The sequence below is a fragment of the Stegodyphus dumicola genome, chromosome 2 (assembly GCF_044657685.1).
Source record: "Stegodyphus dumicola isolate Sdum_Otavi_A_Nest chromosome 2, ASM4465768v1".
NCBI lineage: Eukaryota > Metazoa > Arthropoda > Arachnida > Araneae > Eresidae > Stegodyphus > Stegodyphus dumicola.
The window spans coordinates 201,545,351-201,563,062 of NC_140769.1; the positions used below are offsets into that span (position 1 = coordinate 201,545,351).

Sequence of the window (17,712 nt, forward strand, 5' to 3'; positions counted from 1 at the left end):
TCATAATGTCGCCAAATCCCATGTGTACTGTACATGGAGGTTAGAATAAAAAAATATGTATTGTTAAGATAAAAAAAACTTCTCTGCGCCAGGAATGGATCCATCCCAACGTAGAGAAAAACAGCTGCGTATGCGCAAATATCTGTCGCCGAAGCTCGCGAAATTTGAAAGTCAAGTTTATCAAGAGAAATCCTCAAGGATCAAGGATAAAACGAATATCCTTAAAAATTAAAATTTCTTTAAACTTAAGAAAATATTTTTTGCGCGAGTAAAAGGATAAGAAAGTATTTTTTTTGCGCGAGTAAATTAATTAATAGATTAGCTAATTTGAGCAAAAAAGTATGAAAATCCAAGTACAGTCAAAAGTCTTTAATCCGGACTCGTCGGGATTTCGGCGATTCTGGATTATCGATTTTTCCGGATAATAGATCATCAATTTAAATCTGGTAAGATGGCATGCAGAAATTATAAAATTAAAAATATGAAACCGTAATTTATGAAATAAAGAGCAATTATGATCTAAAGAATATCCCCCCCCAAAAAAAAAATATTATTTGTTTACTAGCGGGCAAGCCCGCCAGCTGAGCGGGCTGAAGCCCGCTATATATTGCTCGTGTGTAAAAGAGTTCCCGTGTTAAATTTCCCCGGTTTACGAAAGTAGGACCGAAATACCAGTGTTCACCGGTTTTACCCGGGCTGCGCCCCCTTAATTCACGTATGTATCGAGAAGATACTGCATACACGTTACACATGCGTAAAATCACGAAAACAACTTGCACCCAGCCCGCTTGTCGAAAGTTGGAACGAACTACCAGTGTCTAGCGGTTTTGGGCGGGCTGCGCCCGCTTTATTAAATTATGCATCCAGAATATACTGCATACACGACACACATGCGGAAACTCAAGAAAACACTCATAGAGCCAGCCCGTTGGCCTTTATTCGAAAGTTGGATCGAACTACCAGTGATCAGCAGATTTGCGCGGGCTTCGCCCGCTCTATTCTCGTGTGCATCCAAAAGATACTGCATACACGATACACGTGTGTGAAATCACGAAAATACCCATACAGACAGCTCTTTAACGGCTATTCGAAAGTTGGACCGAACTACCAGTGTTCAGCGGTTTTGAGAGGGCTGCGAACGCTTTATTCACATATGCATCCAGAAGATACTTCGAACACGATACACATGCGTAAAATCACGAAAGTACACATGCAGCCAGCCCGCTCGCTGGACTTCGAAGGGTGAACCTAACTACCAGGATTCAGCGCGGACTGCGCCCGCTTTATTCGCGTATAAGTCCAGAAAATACTGCATACATGATAAACATACCTAAAATCACGAAAATACCCATGCAGCCAGCCCGATCGCCTTTATTCGAAAGCTGGACCGAACTACCAGTGTTTAGCGGTTTGTGCGGGCTGCGCCCGCTTTATTTACGTATGCATTCACAATATACTGCATACACGTTACTCATACTCAAAATTATGAAAACGTTGATGGAGCCAACCCGTTTGCCGGGATTCGAAATTTGGACTGAAGTACCAGTGTTCAGCGATTTCACTGCAAAGGCTTTTTGCCAAGTGTAACCGCAAAACTTTTCGGGTAAAATATTCAAACAGCAGATTCGTTATTAAATCTCCTTTTGATAAACTTCAACATAATCACACACAAAAGTGCATCAATATATATATTAATGTAATTAATCAACCATAATTATTTATATTAAGAAAACTTTTCATATACCATGTTGAAGCATCAGAAATTCAATTTAAAACCCTGAACGAAAAAATGATTAGTCAGGAATTAAAATAAATAGTTTATTTATATTTATATTTATTTTTTTGCTATTAAAATTTCTTAATGAAAATTATATTTAATATTAGCTTTATGCGAACAGAAACATTTGTTACCAAAAATACGACAGTATATATAATAATGAACTTATATATAATAACAAAAGCAGTGAATGATTACGTAGCTCAGTAACACAAATGAGCACGTTGATTTAAGCTATTAGAAATATTAATTTGTTTTATTCAAAGTTGCTTTTCTTACTCAGATCCAAAAATCACGAATTGTTCGAAAAATGCACAAAATTAACGTATCTCGGCAACTAACAGGCCGATCGGCTCAAAATTTACAATCTTATAATTGCCAGATTTTGAAAAGAGGTTTGGTCTTTGTTCCAGAGAGATTGGCAAATTAGAAGATTAATTAGCATAATGAATAAAAATCCTCCACTGCGTTAATTTCATCCATGGCGAATGGCCTTGACGATTCCAACAGTCCTGAGGAAACCATCTCCCCTTCAGCGACACCCGTCGCTTTCGAGTCGAAGGCCGTCAACGAAGAGTTAGGAAGGGGAGATAAGGTAGTAGCGCTTTTTTAATGAACCTTATAATTAGGTTCCTAATTAGCAAAACAGTTTACAATCAACGCTAACGTTCATTTGATCATTCGGGAAGTGCAAAATTCAAAATTTGAAAGAAATCCGTTAATTCTTTGAAAAGTTACGTATTTTTGTGCATTTTTCCGGCTGTTTCTGTAATTAAGAAAAATTCACTAAAATTTCGTATCTCGGGAACTAATCATGCGATCGGCTCCAAATTTAGAAATTTGCAACCGATGGATGGTCAGATGAAGGATGCTCTTTGTTCTAGATCGATTGGACAATTAGATGATTAATTAGCATAATGAATAAAAAAGCGCCACTACGCTAATTTCATCCCTCGCGAATGGCCCTGACGATTCCAACATTCGAGCGAATACCATCTCCCCCCTCCGACACCCGTCGCTTTCCGAGTCGAAGGCCGTCAACCAAGAGTTAGGAAAGGGAGATAAAGGTAGTAGCGCTTTTTTAATGAACCTGCTAATTAGGCTCCTAATAAGCAAAACAGTTTACAATCAACGCTAACGTTCATTTGAGCATCCGGGAAGTACAAAATTCAAAATTTGAACGAAATCGGTCTGTTAGATCGGGAGATACGTATTTTTGTGCATTTTTCCGGCTCAATTTCTCTAATTAAGAAAAATGCACTAAATATTTGTATCTCCGGAACCAATCATGCGATCGGCTCCAAATTTAGAAATTTACAACCGATGGATGGTCAGATGAAGGATGCTCTTTGTTCTAGATGGATTGGCAAATTAGATGATTAATTAGCATAATGAATAAAAAAGCGCCACTACGCTAATTTCAACCCCGGCGAATGGCCTTGACGATTCCAACAGTCGAGCGGATACCATCTTTCCCCCCCGACACCCGTCGCTTTCCGAGCCGAAGGCCGTCAACGAAGAGTTAGGAAGGGGAGATAGAGGTAGTAGCGCGTTTTTAATGAACCTGCTAATTAGGCTCCTAATTAGCAAAACAGTTTACAATCAACGCTAACGTTCATTTGAGCATCCGGGAAGTGCAAAATTCAAAATTTGAAAGAAATCGGTCGGTTAGATCTTGAGATACGTATTTTTGGTGCATTTTTCCGATTCATTTAGTTTAATTAAGGAAAATTCGTAATTTGGGAACCAATCATCCAATTTTCTTGAAATTTCGAAATTTTTAATTCTCGGATCTTCAAATGACGGATGCCGTTTGTCCCAAGTCGATCGGCCGATTAGAAGCTTAATTAGCGGCATGACCGAAAATGCTCCAGTACCTTAATTTCGCCCCTTGCCGCGGAGAAATATCCCTTTCATAGGGAAAAACCCAACAAAGAAAGCGAAAGAAACGCCAAAAACGTAGGGAAAAATGAATTTTTAATTAATATCTCGGCTAATTAAAGTCGCACGAAGATGCCAATGGTCAATATGGCGAGATACGGGAATTCTGAATCCAACGGTACCTTCCACTAAGCTCTACACCAAGCCGTTCTTGAGAAGATGATGCTACAAACACACAGACGCGGACAGATAAATATTATTTGTTTATTTTATTAAACATTTCTTTCAATGCGCACATGCGTAAAGCATACATTATGCATAGTCAAAATTAGAAAATTGCAACCAGAAAACTATTTGATGTGTTTTCGTGATATTTAAAATGACGAGGAATTTGATTTAAATCACATCAAAGACGGAGTACATCGAGATGAAATACTACATTTAGTAAGGAATTATAAGCCGAATAAAATAAAAACATCTGCTCTGAAGATAAGGTTAGTGCTGACAGATCAACTGCCAGTTCATTGCGAGTCGCGTCCCCCCCCCGCGCAGAGCAGCGTGAAATTGATAAACATATTTCGGAATGATTAGAGAATCAAAGGATATGCCTTTATCACAATTCCACTTTTTGTTTGATGAACATCGGAACATACCTTCGCTTTGTAGATCCTTTGGTAGCTCCAGAATCGGAAATTCTTTTTTAACATAATCGAAAGTTCAAGCTTTTATAAAATTGCTGCAAAAAATAATAATGCGCATGCGTTAACGCATTATGCGTTGACGCATGCGCAGAAAGTTTGCAGCTTTAAGGTCCAGATTATAGATCATTCCAAATTATGGACGTCCGGATTAAAGACTTTTGACTGTATAATTTATTGCAAAAGTCAAAGAACGTTTCTTCTTAACACATGCTCCACAATTTCCTATACACATCACGATGAGGGAAATTCTCGCTGTCAGGTTCCGTCGCTTAATCCCTTGGCGAATTTTTTCTTCCGCTTTCTACTGGCACAATAGTGAACTGATTTACATTACGTCTATGGAACCTTTCTTTCTTTACATAGACATTCTTACATTAGAACAGAGTACATGGGGGCTATTCTAGCTTCCATGGTACCGTACCGTATATTAGGATTAAACTGATTTTGTTGTATACGAGAATGGGAAGGTATTTTCTTTAGTTCAACATAACCTGCACATGCGAGTCTTACGATTCCCGAGGTGACTGGAAACCAAACTTGCCGTAAACTTGCTTTGCCTTTCTAAAAGACAATCTGATTGGAGTTGCGAAAATTGGCTCAACGCCAGCTGCCCAAATGACGCTCATCCGATGCATAATTCGCCAACAAAGTGATCGCTTCCAACATTGGCGCAAAACTCGCTTTTTGGGGGATCGCCGTATGACATTCCCTGACTTTTGCAGACTTTTGACTAAAATATTTAAATTCCCTGACTTTTTTTGGTCAATTTTCGAATTCCCTGACTTTTTCCGGTTTTCCCGGCTTGCTAGCGTAGCAACCCTGTAAAAATTGTAAATTTTACTTAGAATTTGTCATTCTGATACGAAGGGTTGGAAACGTTTTACCAGGGTGAAAGAAAAAAGTGAAAAAAAAAATCCTGGCAAAAATAATTTGTACTTTACAACTGAATTCAAAGCTTAATGAAACAAATTCACAGAATTTTTAACCTGTTCTAGAAAACTGTAGTATTTGAAATTCTTCTTTCATGGAATAAGCTAGTACTTCATTGAACATGAAAGACATGGGGAAAGAAGTAACAATGCAATTCCATTTCTCAGCAGCTTAACTGTATTTAATATTAATACACATAACCTGCTTTAATTTTATATTATTCTTTTCAACTGCAGAAAATGAACACTTAAAAACTTGCTTCAATTACTCAGTCTAAGATAAAAACACACCTACTAAAAAATCTCTCATAATGGACCTCCTCATCAATATTCGTTATAAGGCGAAAAAAAGAATTGATGAAAACTTAAGCTCTGAAAAAAGCAGTTCTAGTAACTGATAGGAGTAATTTTAATGAGCGATGGAGTTATACATAATGAACCAATTACTGTAGCATGTATCCAGATTGGTCAAAAATCATATTATTACGTGCGTACGGGTTCATAAGGAATTGAATACACAAGTTCCATGAAAAGTGAATAAAATTTATTCTTATAACAACAAATAAAACAAAATGCTTAAATTTCTTCAGAGATATTTGTACAATATAGCAGTATCTTACAGTAGTTATATTTTAAACTACTAAAGCATTTTCCAGAATACAATTTAAAGTAGAGAAAGCTAATCCAATTTCACCGCAAATTCGCTAGACTTTAAAAAAAAAAAAAAAAAAAAAAAAAACTAAACTCAGTTGCATAACAGCCCTAATGGGCCAAGGCCTGCATTGCCCGAAATCTGTTCTTGACCGTGGGCCCCAGGGTACGTAAGCATACGCCCTGAACAAGTGGTCAGCTTGTAGCATGACGCCCAGTGTTCAGTCCCAAAGCGAACTTGGTACTCATTTTATCGACCCAAGTCATAGAAATTAAGGGATGAAGGACTGAGTCGACCTTGCCCAGCCCAGGAATCGAACCCCGGACCTGTGGTGCTGCTGCGCGATGCGCTAGGCACTGTGCCACCGGGTCTCGCAATCAATAACAGCAGTAAGTAAAAAATTGAATTCAGATGTTTTGCACCAGCTTTTATAAGCTTTTTAAATGCACGAGATCATTCTCGATTTTTCTGGGTAGCAAAATTGTACAATTACAAGATACCTATTTATTAAAATGTTAAATGCGTGTGCTCCTATTTTTAAATTTTTCCAGCATAGCTTTCTCTTCAAATAAGTCTCATGCTGCATTGCACGGGAATAGAAAGCAATTTTAATTACAAATTCTATTAAAAATAGCTAAATAAATACAAAAATCATTACACTATGCTGTGAGCACTGAACAGTCTTTGTCTAAAGTAAAAATAGCACAATATTTAACAGAAATGAAAAATACTAACAGAAAAGTGTTAAAGTATGATAACCAATGTACAAAGTAAATTTCAATTTACAAAAAAAAAAAAAAAAAAAAAAAAAAAAAGAGTCACAGATAATGCAAAATACATGTAAAGAGTGGTACAGGAACTAAGATATAAATTTCAGAGTGCACTAGCTCACTTTTCTGTGTGAGGATATAAACCATCATCACTAACAAAACAACTGATTAAAGTGAAAACTATTTCTACACTTATGCTCCAGCTGCTTGGCTAAAAGAATGTAGTGATTATTGAGAAACACAATTACCTTGCAGTTACTCAGTGGAAATCTTATAAATTTCAAACCCCGATCTTGCTTTTTTTCCTCTTAAACAAAAGAAAGCAGGAGGAGGGAGAAAAAGAATGTGTATAATCTAACAAGTTCTTATTGATTTAACTAGAAATCTTAATAAAATTAGAGAGATATGGCAACATTAAACCAATTAAATTAATCATCAACTCAATAACCAAGAATATGAACAAAATGATGAATTAAAAACTTTTCTTTCAAAAATGGAACAAATTATTTCTTATGACGAGTCATTACATTCTATGTATGTCCTGATCCTTTTAAAAAATACTTTTGGAATTGCTTTAAAAACTACAAATCATGATTTAATAATTTACAATTTGGAGTAAAAGATTGTGGTTCTTTTTAATACTTTATTTCTCAGTAACTAAATAATCATTAATTTAAATTAAAAAAAATTATTAATATGAATATTCTGACAGAAAAAGTTCAATTGAGAATAAAATTCTCGTAGAATATGAAATAATCCCACTAGCCAAGAAAAATGAGAGAAAGTGGCCCAGTTCCCGATTTTTATAAAAAAAGCATAAAAATCTAAAATACGAAATTTCTTGCTTCTTATTTTATGCATTAAAAACCTAGAACTGAAAAAATAAGTTTAAATTTTACAAATTTTAAACGCTGTAAATGATTTGGAGGTTTCCTTGCATACGGTGGCCCAAGGCAATCTGCCTTTTGCCAGCAAAAATCATATTCTGTGCACAGTATGTTACAAGAATGATATTTTAAAATTTAGTTATTTACAACAATTTGATATTATTCTTAAATTGTTTTAAATGATTCATTTAATTTATTTTAAATTCTGCAGTGAAACCTCCCTCAGCTGACCATTCAGATTTCTAGGCAATTTTGGTGAAAGTAACTGCTACACTTCACCTTAGCATTTAAATTATATTTTACCTTATTTTTTATTTAACAATTTTATTTATATAATTTTTATTATGAGTTTTGGGTATATTCAGTTCTACTAATATATGGAATAAACAAAGCTCTTCCTCCTATTTTCAAAACTATAAATATTTCTTAGCTCATGTGATGTCATATAATGTGACACTTTCCCATCAAGCTGCATAAAATAAAATGGGAAATAAATTTCCTATGCATATGCTTAAATTCTAGCCCACTGGACCTTGGTTCCAGTACTTCATAGTCTTTGAGTAAAAAGTCCAAGCCTCAAATAACATTAACTCCAGTAGATTAGTTTATTAATTGAATGCAATTAATCAGCCCAAAGGTGCAATTTGCCCAGAAGGGTTATTAATTTCGTTCTGGCATAAACGGCGAATTACTTTTTAAATTGTTGCCACCAAATATTAGTATTATACTTAAAGATATTAAATAATGAAGAACCTGCATAAATGTATATATGTTTCTCCCACTGTGATAAAACAACGGTACCCAGAGCCATCAAATTTTGAATAATGTACGTCTCCACCCAAATATGAGCATCTGGAAGCCCAAATTTGGAATTTGTTTTGTTACCTATTTCATATTTTGTAAAGCATTTACGAGTTTTTGATTAAGAAACTCCAGCAATGGCAACACTGTGGGGGGGATTTTATATTCTGCACATGAGATTGTGTATCAGATATGCTAAAGATATGCTCTTTCAAATATTTTGTGATATTGCTACTGAATTGAATTTTATGGTTTAATTGCGAAGAACATATTTAATAAATAAAGGTAACACACAAAACATTTAAAAAAACATTCTCTGGGTGTAATATAAAATCTGAAAGCATTCATTTTTTTTAATTTATTTAAATTTCCTTTAATTTTATTATTCTTTTTTTTTTTTTTTTTTTTTTTAACTTAATTTTGTTTACTTTCTCTCTGACAACTTTCCATAGAGCTCTGGTACTGCTAACTTTAGAAGTTAAGTTCTGCCTATAGACATACCTCTTTTTGGGAGGAAGAAGTCAGGTTATTTATTATCTTTCATTAAAATAAAGTTGAGAAATACTGATATACAAAGAGTGGATCCAGCAGCAGACCATATTTAATATTCTATACCAGGGTTTTCTTAAATTGTGGGCCGCCAAAAATTTTAGCAGTTTTGATATTTCTTATTATAATGATTTTACAATTACCAAATATTTTTACACAATGTATCTGAAAATAGATAAAGATAAGACAATACAGACAAAGGAAAAAATGAAAACGTTTCGACGCATTCTTTTTATAATATAAACGTTCATTTTCCTTGCTTTGCACGTGACGTTGTCATTTCATCTGTTACTTATTTAAAATATTCACATTGTTCTATGTCTTAAAATTAGAAATTAAAGTTAATGACCTAAAATTGCAATAGTATATTAAAGTGAAAAAAATTGAGAGTTTCATTCACACATGTGTCGGATTTGCACAATACTTATGGGGTTCCACTAAATTTTTGTAAATATTATAGGGTCCATCTACTTAAAGCTGCTGCTGGTCCACGTTCTCTTCACGGATGACAATGCCACATCTCTACAAACAGTTCCTGTCATAGAGCTCTTGAAGAGTGAAGATACACAATGCATGGATTGGCCTGCATGATTCCTGGACTTAAATGCCATTGAACATGTAAGGGACCTTCTCAGGAGACACATAGCCACATGTAACCATCCACAACCAATGATTCTGCTGCCCTAGAAGAAGAATGGGCTGTGATGCCTCAACAGCTCCTCAATAACCTTGTCTTCAACATTAAAAAAAAACTGTAATTTTTGCACCACAAGTCAGGGATGATCATATCCCATCTAAAGACTACATTTTATTGCCAGGTGCCTAACCCATTGACATTCGTGACTTCTCTCCCATTATGCTCAGAAGTTTTTAATCACACTTTTTAAATAGAAAGTCTTTTTATCCTTTTTATTCCTTATTTGAATGGTTTTGCTCACTTGCCCCATATTTTCAGATGTTAGGTACAATCTATGTTGAAATGAAACACTTCTGCATGACATTACATTAAAAAAAAAGGTCTCATTCTTAAATTTTTCATACCAGTATATAATAATACAGCAACAGCAGTTTTTCTAAAAAAAATCAAACCATAAGAGGAAATAATAAAGAAAACCAATGAATTTTATCAGAACTTTCAATGAATTAATAAATTCACAACTAACTAAATCTAAAATTTCTGCATTTATGGAAAAAACAAATTTTTAATGGCAGAACCTGAACGGTAAACTGTAAAGCTCAATATGAAATTGGTGAATGATACTCCCAAACTAATGGATACTCTCTGTAGTTAGTTGAAAATAACACAATTTAGTCTCAGATACTAGCACAGTGTATTTTATGAAAAACCTTCTCTCTCAAGTATTCTTATAATATCTTTTTTCATAAGAAAATAATGGAGAAATCATAGCATAATTTAGAAGCCTCCAATACTTGAAACTATAGATGATATAAGTTGAAGCTGTGATCAAGGCCTACTGAGCCATGTTAAAATAAAGCAATATTGCATTTGGATTTCCAAGATTGCCTAAGTCATCAAACAAACTGCTACATATGATGACGAGTTAGTCTTTTAACCTCTAATTAGATAGTAAAAAAACACATAGTTGAAGGCTACTCAACTACCAGATATAACACTAAGATGTGATGAATTATTTAACTATGATATGTGTGTAGTGGAACTTTAACAGATCTTATTCATTGGAAGTTACACTGCTCGACATTGAAAATGCAACACCAAGAAGGAGTTGTCAGAAAGTGATGAAATTTGGAAAAAAGACAGAGACAGCAAGCAGCAATAAGTGATCTTTATTTCAAAATGATAGTCAGAATACAGAACGAGAACGGCGTCAGTTCAGTAGGATGTAGGACCACCGCGGATAGCGATGCACGAAGAAACACGTCTAGTGGCATAGAGTCAATAAGAGTGCGGATGGTGTCCTGAGGGATGGCTCTCCATTCCCTTTCAACCATTTGCCACAGTTCATCTTCTGAATGAGGCAGGGGCAGAGTCTGCAAATGGCGTCCAATCACATCCCACACATGTTCGATTAGTGACAGGTCAGGAGAGTACGCTGGCCGGGGAAGCATCTGTATACCTTTCAGAGCATGTTGGCAGATGCGAGCACTGTGTGTCTGGTAAAAAATTGCATTAGGCAGCCGCTGAAGGTAGGGGATCGTTACTGGCCGCAATACATTATCCAAGTATCGTTGGGCTGTCATAGCGCCCTGAATACGAACTAGAGGTGACCCGCAATCGTAGGCAATAGTGCCCCAAGCCATTATGCCACGTTGTCATGCGGTGGGGCATTCCACAGTTACTGCCGGATTAGATCTGTCTCCACGTCAACGCCACACACATATGCGGCAACTGTCACTGGATAAACAGAAGCGTGACTCATCTGAGAACACGACGCTTCGCCATTCTGTCATCCACATTGCTCCAGTCCGGCAACATTCTAAACGTTGTGCTGTGGGGTCAATGGCTGTGGGGCTTTACAGATGCCATTAGTGCAGCCCATGTTCAACCAATCGACAGGAAATGGTTCTGGTCGACACGGGAACATCCAGGGTATCTTGCACATGCTGCAGAATCGTGGTACAAATAACTTGTGAGACCGCCACAGCTTGCGGTGGACGCGTCGATCCACGCATGCTGACATCACTCTGGCTGAACCTGCACCCACCCCTCCTTCTTCCCACATTTCCTTGTTTCAACCATGTTCGCCATAACCGATGCACCGTGCTCGCATCCATGTTGGCATCAGCTGTGTTTTGACGTAAGGACCAACCCGCCCTTCTCAGTCCGATCACCATACCCTTCGTAAAATCGTCTATCTGCTGGAAATGGCTTCGTTGACGGCAGCCTGGCATTCTCTTCTATTACACGTATCCTCCGGGACAAAAACCAACTTTCTTCGATAATTTGTCCAGCAGAAATAACAACACAAATATTGCCCATTCTGCACGTTCCTTTCCTTATATCGTCCTTCATGTGTGTCGGAGAGCTGCGCATTTCACATCATTCGCATAACTCAGTCACGTGCATCTACTCTAAAATTTGCATAAATTTCTGACCACTCCTTCTTGGTGTTGCATTTTCAATTTCAAGCAGTGTATTTCCAGAAGAATTATTTGAATTCATTGAAAGTTATAGTTCTATAATAAGTTAGATTATTAACATAAAAAATTATTCCGTAAATGGAAAATGTGGCATTATTATGACAAAGAAGCATTTTATTTTGGAAAACAGTAATGACTAAGCTTTCAAAAAAAAAAATAAATAAATAAATAAATAAATAAAAAAAAAAAAAAAAAAAAAAACCTCTACCATGGAGATTTACATAAAACAACAATATTCTTTTATATATGTTTAAAGAAAGAAAAAGATAATTAGGCAGCAAATTCGGTTGGCATGCATATGGTTAAAAATTCTTACCTTCAGATTATGATCTAATATGGTTGTTGTTGCAATATTTTTTGTGAGTATTTCTTAAAAAACTATGAATAAAATGACGACATTGAACTAGCATTCAGATGGCTAAAAATCCTACAGTGTTAGAACTTTCAGTTGAAAAAAATTATTTTAATAGTGATTTTTTCAACTGAATGTACAGTTTTCAACAACTATTTGAATGAAACATAAAAAATGACAAAATTTTTTTATTTAAAGTAGGGGAAAAGCTTAATGAATGTTATGCAATGTTTCTAAAATATAATTTGCATTAGGTATTTGAACAGTACAAACACATATTTAGATGTTATGCACCACAAACCTTTAAAAGCTTAATCACTGGTTTACAACACCCTATGTTATGGATTATTTTGTTCTCTGCATCTGGAAAATGAACTCTTAATAGCCGCTTCTGCTCTGATGCACTTATAGGAGGCTGCTTTGAATTCTGGTATGGCTTAGGCACCAGGAAACACTACAAAAACAGTAATTTTCGATACTTAAAAACCATATAATATCAAAAATTTTAAACTTTTTAGAGCAGCAAAGCATCATTTAACTCTATGTTGTTAGAGTATAAATTCATATCAGAGTAACTGAAAAATGCACTCTACTTATAGATAAAATGTGCAATATTTAAAGAATCAATTAATTTTTTTTTTCAGTTATATAGAAAATACAATTTGAAATTAAAATACAGTGGAACCTTGGTATATGTCTGCTTTGAAATAAGTCCATCTTGATATATATATCCTGATTTGACGTGAAAATTTTGTTTGGTATAAGATACTTGTTTGAAATACAACTCGAGTTTAGCAAGTCATGACTGTGCTCTCTACCTTTGTTTTAACTTTTATAAGACAATGCTATGACTGTCCATGAACTTTATGTATTTTGTAAATCCATTTACAGTGAGCTTTAGGAAAGTTAATAGGAAGAGTCCAACAATTAAGAAAATGATTAGTATCACCATGGAAGTGAAAGAGATTGTTAAAAAGTATGAAGATGGCATATATATCTGGAACTTTGCTATTATTATACTTCAAGAATGGCGGTATCTACAGTTGTGAAAAACAGTGACAATTATTAGACTGTCTAATCCTGCAAAAGTGTGAAACCAATTACCAAATAAAGATTCGAAATGTTAGTGCATGCTGAGAAATTGTTTTTGGATCTGGATAACAAAAAAAAAAAAAAAAAAAAAAAAAAACCATTTATATAACATTACACACAGTATTTTTATTTATGTACTGTATATATATATGTAATGATTTTAAAAGCGTAGATGAAAGCAGTGGACCTCCTAACAGCTTACGATACTGCGTAGATGACCGAGAAGACCGTAATGGCTTGATTGGGAATTCAGCTTTTTTATTTTATCCATTCGTTAAACGATGTGAGATTAGTTGAAATTGTTGGAAAATATAGCTTATTTTTAAATTTTTTTAATGCATCATCTCTCCTCCTTGAAATGTTTATTTAGTTTAGTCTTTATTTTTAATATAACATAGTAGTTACTTCTACTTATTTTTCTTGCTGCCACTGTTTGCATTGAAAACGGACTGTCTCAACCTAATTGAGATGCAAAAACGAAACAATGTTACGTCATCTGAAAAGCCGATTCGTGCCGATAGCTGATTGGTTGCCGTGAGATGACGTCATTCCTACTTCTGCTATAAGTATCTCGCGTCGCTCTGGCTCAACCCAACTCTACAAGCTGCACCTTGTTCATCTGCCCATCAGTTTTATTAAGCTCATGAAAAGCTATCTTAAAAACAGGACCTTTCAGGTAAAAATTAATGACTCTCTCTCTTCAAGAAAAAGAATTAAAAGCGGAGTGGCTCAAGGAAGTGTTCTGGGACCGCTTCTGTTTGATATCTACACGAATGATATGCCGGTTCCTTTGAATGCAAAAGTAGTGAAATATGCCGACGACACAGCAATTTTAACCAAGTCGCTAAAACCTTAGCTCGCTGTAGATAAACTTGAAAGCTCAGTAAATATCATAGCACACTATTATGATTCATGGAAATTAAAAGTAAATCCGTCAAAGAGCCAAATTCTCCTTTTCAGACGTCATCGGAAGTTCACTCCTGTAAATGTAAATATAAAAATTAATGATCAAGCCCTAGCAATTGTTTCAAGTACCAAGTATCTAGGAGTGGTCTTCGACTCACAGCTGTTATTCAAAGAACACATGGAGTATGCCTTGCGCAAAGCCACCGCTGCTAAAATGTCTCTTTACCCTTTAATAAGAAGAAATGCTAAATTAAATATCAGTCTCAAGAAGAAGATCTATACCAGCTTAATAAGACCCACCCTACTTTATGCAGTGCCTATCTGGGCCACTGTGTACAAGACTTATAGACACAAACTACAGGTCTTTCAGAACAAAATACTCAGACAAATTGTTGACTCCCCATGGTTCGTACGTAACCTGCAGATACATAAAGAACTAAAAATAAGACCCATAGATGATCAAATTCTCACCACGAGCCACAATTTCTATGCTAAAATAGAACTTTCTCAATACGAACATATCCGTAATCTGATAAATTATGATCCTACTATAGAAATTGCAGCAAGGCGCCCAAGAGGCATCTTCCATAACAGCAAATGGTGAAATGTGTATATATTGTACATAGTACTATTATCTTTATTTTATCTTCATTGTGTCATTTTACCAGTGTCTTTGAAACTTTATAGACTTATGGACATGATCCATGTACCTGGATCTTCAAAGCACTGATCTTATATTTGTCATTTTCGTAATCTTCTTATTGTTATATCAGAGACTTTGTAATATTGTGGACTTATGGACATGATCCGTGTACCTGGATCTTCAAAGCTCTGATTATTTATTGCTAGTGTAAAATGTTTTTCACCATTTGCCACTTCGCTCAAATACCGCCGTCCCTATATGTACATAGTGTATAGTTACAGTAACTCATGTGCCTCAGTGTTGCACAAGAACTTTAGTGTTTAATTTCTCAGACCAAGACTTCACTGAATTGTGATATCTACTATTTCAAGATGCATTGGGCTGTGGACAGTTCACGGGAGGGTGACTCCCACGTGACTACCACTGTCCAATCTGTGTTTTACAGAAAGGATGAATTTGAATATTTTGTTTAGCTAATCTGTTGCACTTAGTTGTGTCATTTGTCTTCATTTAGATCGCGATATTAGTTTAATTATTCCAATCTAGATAACCTGTTTCAAAACTTGATAATTATTAATATTTCCAATATTTCTCATTGTACGCGTAATCTGGTGACCACCCACGTGACAGGCTCCTGCCAATCATCTCCCTTACTCCACCTACATTTCCCAAAATTTGACAAGTTTCGCCTAGTTGGCGCGGCGTAAATCGCCTTAATTAAAAACTTAAGTACCAACGCCTTAGGGCAATTTACCAACAGAGACGGTTAAAGTAGCGGTTGGCTACTAATTGCCGCCTAGCCATTGACTCGATTTCGATTTCGGCTCAACCCACACATCGAGGATGCTTCACTCATCGAGTGAAGTCTTGTTTTTTGCTCTCTCTCAACTTGTTTTTTCTGTAAGTATGATTTTGCTTTCACGAACAACCTGATAGCCAGCAGAATGTCGATTGATAACAAAGGCAAATGCCTCAATAAACCGAGGACTACGACCGACTTCGACAATGAAGTGCAACAAATTGTACACCATATACAAGAGCTTAAGGATGCCATTGTAAAAGTTCAGCAATTGCCGATAACAAAGGAAAGCGTTCAGCTCCGTCGCTCTATGCAAGCCGAGCTTAAAACACAAGAACAGAAACTCTATTCTTTTATCCCGAAAAGAGATGTTGATAATATCATCGCTCAGTTCCCGCCTTTCACTAGCGAAAGCGCTAACGATTGGTCAGTAGTTAAGCCAGCCAAAAGATCGCGCTGCGATAGTGGATCTTCTTATAGTTCACAGACGATCAGCACCTCATCACGCTTTGACTCCCTCAATAACGAAGAAATGCTTGACGCAAATAATGATGATATTGAAATGACTCAACCGGAAAAGCCTAAAAAACCAAATAGCCCATATCCTAAAGACACCAAAATTCCACCAATTATAATTACCGATCTCAAAAATAACAACTGGCCAGAAATTCGCAAACATACAAAAGAAAATTTAAAAATCTGCAAACTCGAAACCAAAACCGAAGGAGATACCATAAGAGTTCAATTTTTTAATGAAGACGATTTCCGAAAGGCATAAGACTATCTAGAAAAAGCACTCATCCCATTCCATACTTATCTATTAACTAAAGAAAAGAACCTTAAAACTGTTATCAAAGGCTTAACCGTACAAACACCCATAGATGAAATAAAAGAAGAATTAAAATTGCATAGCATAACAGTTCTTAAAATCCACCAATTACAGAGAATGCGTGACGGTATTCCAACATTACTGCCGATTTTTTACGTCGAAACGCCCAGAACTCCACAGGAAAAAGAAATATTTAACATCACTCACATCTGTGATATGAAAGTTCGTATTGTAGGATATAACTCCAGACCGGGTCCCGTGCAGTGTTTTAGATGTCAACGTTACGGACACACACAGAGAGCTTGCCATAATTTACCACGTTGCGTAAGATGTCTCGAAAATCACCTTTCATATCAATGTCCGATCAAAGATAAAAAAGAAATCCCAGCAAGATGCGTACTTTGTAGCGGTTTTCACGCCGCTACAAGTATTGATTGTCCGGAGCATCCAAGTAAAAAATTCTTACAAAAGCAAAAAATTCCTCAAAAAGATGACTTCCCTAACTTCAATAAACCAAACCCAGAACCGATCATAGAAAATAACAATAAGAAAACTTATGCGAACGTTGCAGCACCCAAAGAAAAAGAAATAGAAAAAACCAAACTATCAGATGTCAAAAACTTAGACGAATTTAAATCCCTCATATTCAAATTAAAAGACATGTACCACAAATTCACCAAAGTCTCCAACGAAAACGAGAAGCTAGATTTCGCCCTCCAGGCACTGGAACTATTCGTATAAGCATTTTTAGCGCTTACTGAACAGATGATGACGTAGCCGAGTGGTACGGACCTTGGATCATCTTGCCCAACGAGACCGCAGGTTTGGTCCTAACCGAACTTTTAAAAAACAAATAGAACTTGTATTATATTTATCTTCTCCGTATTTAATCCAGAAAATTTCTTCTACTTGTATTTTATTTTTAATTATTACTGCTTATTTTTATGTGAATTTTATATTTTTCTACAAATTTTTAATATGTTCAGCTATTTTTGCAAATGAAGACTACAACATCAGAAATTCA

The 17,712-nt window shown here is 35.7% G+C and overlaps 1 protein-coding gene across 2 annotated transcripts in view; it reads right to left on the reverse strand.

Moving 5' to 3' along the window:
* LOC118182598 (cyclic GMP-AMP synthase-like receptor) overlaps positions 1-17,712 on the reverse strand; it is an 80,575-nt gene that overhangs the window by 22,204 nt on the left and 40,659 nt on the right. The window contains exon 5 of one of the 2 annotated variants that reach the window (XM_085811635.1): positions 12,721-12,873. The exons of the other annotated variant lie outside the window; for it this stretch is intronic. Coding sequence (XP_085667761.1) covers positions 12,721-12,873 — 153 coding nt within the window. The remainder of the gene's footprint in view (positions 1-12,720; positions 12,874-17,712) is intronic. 2 annotated transcript variants of the gene reach the window in all.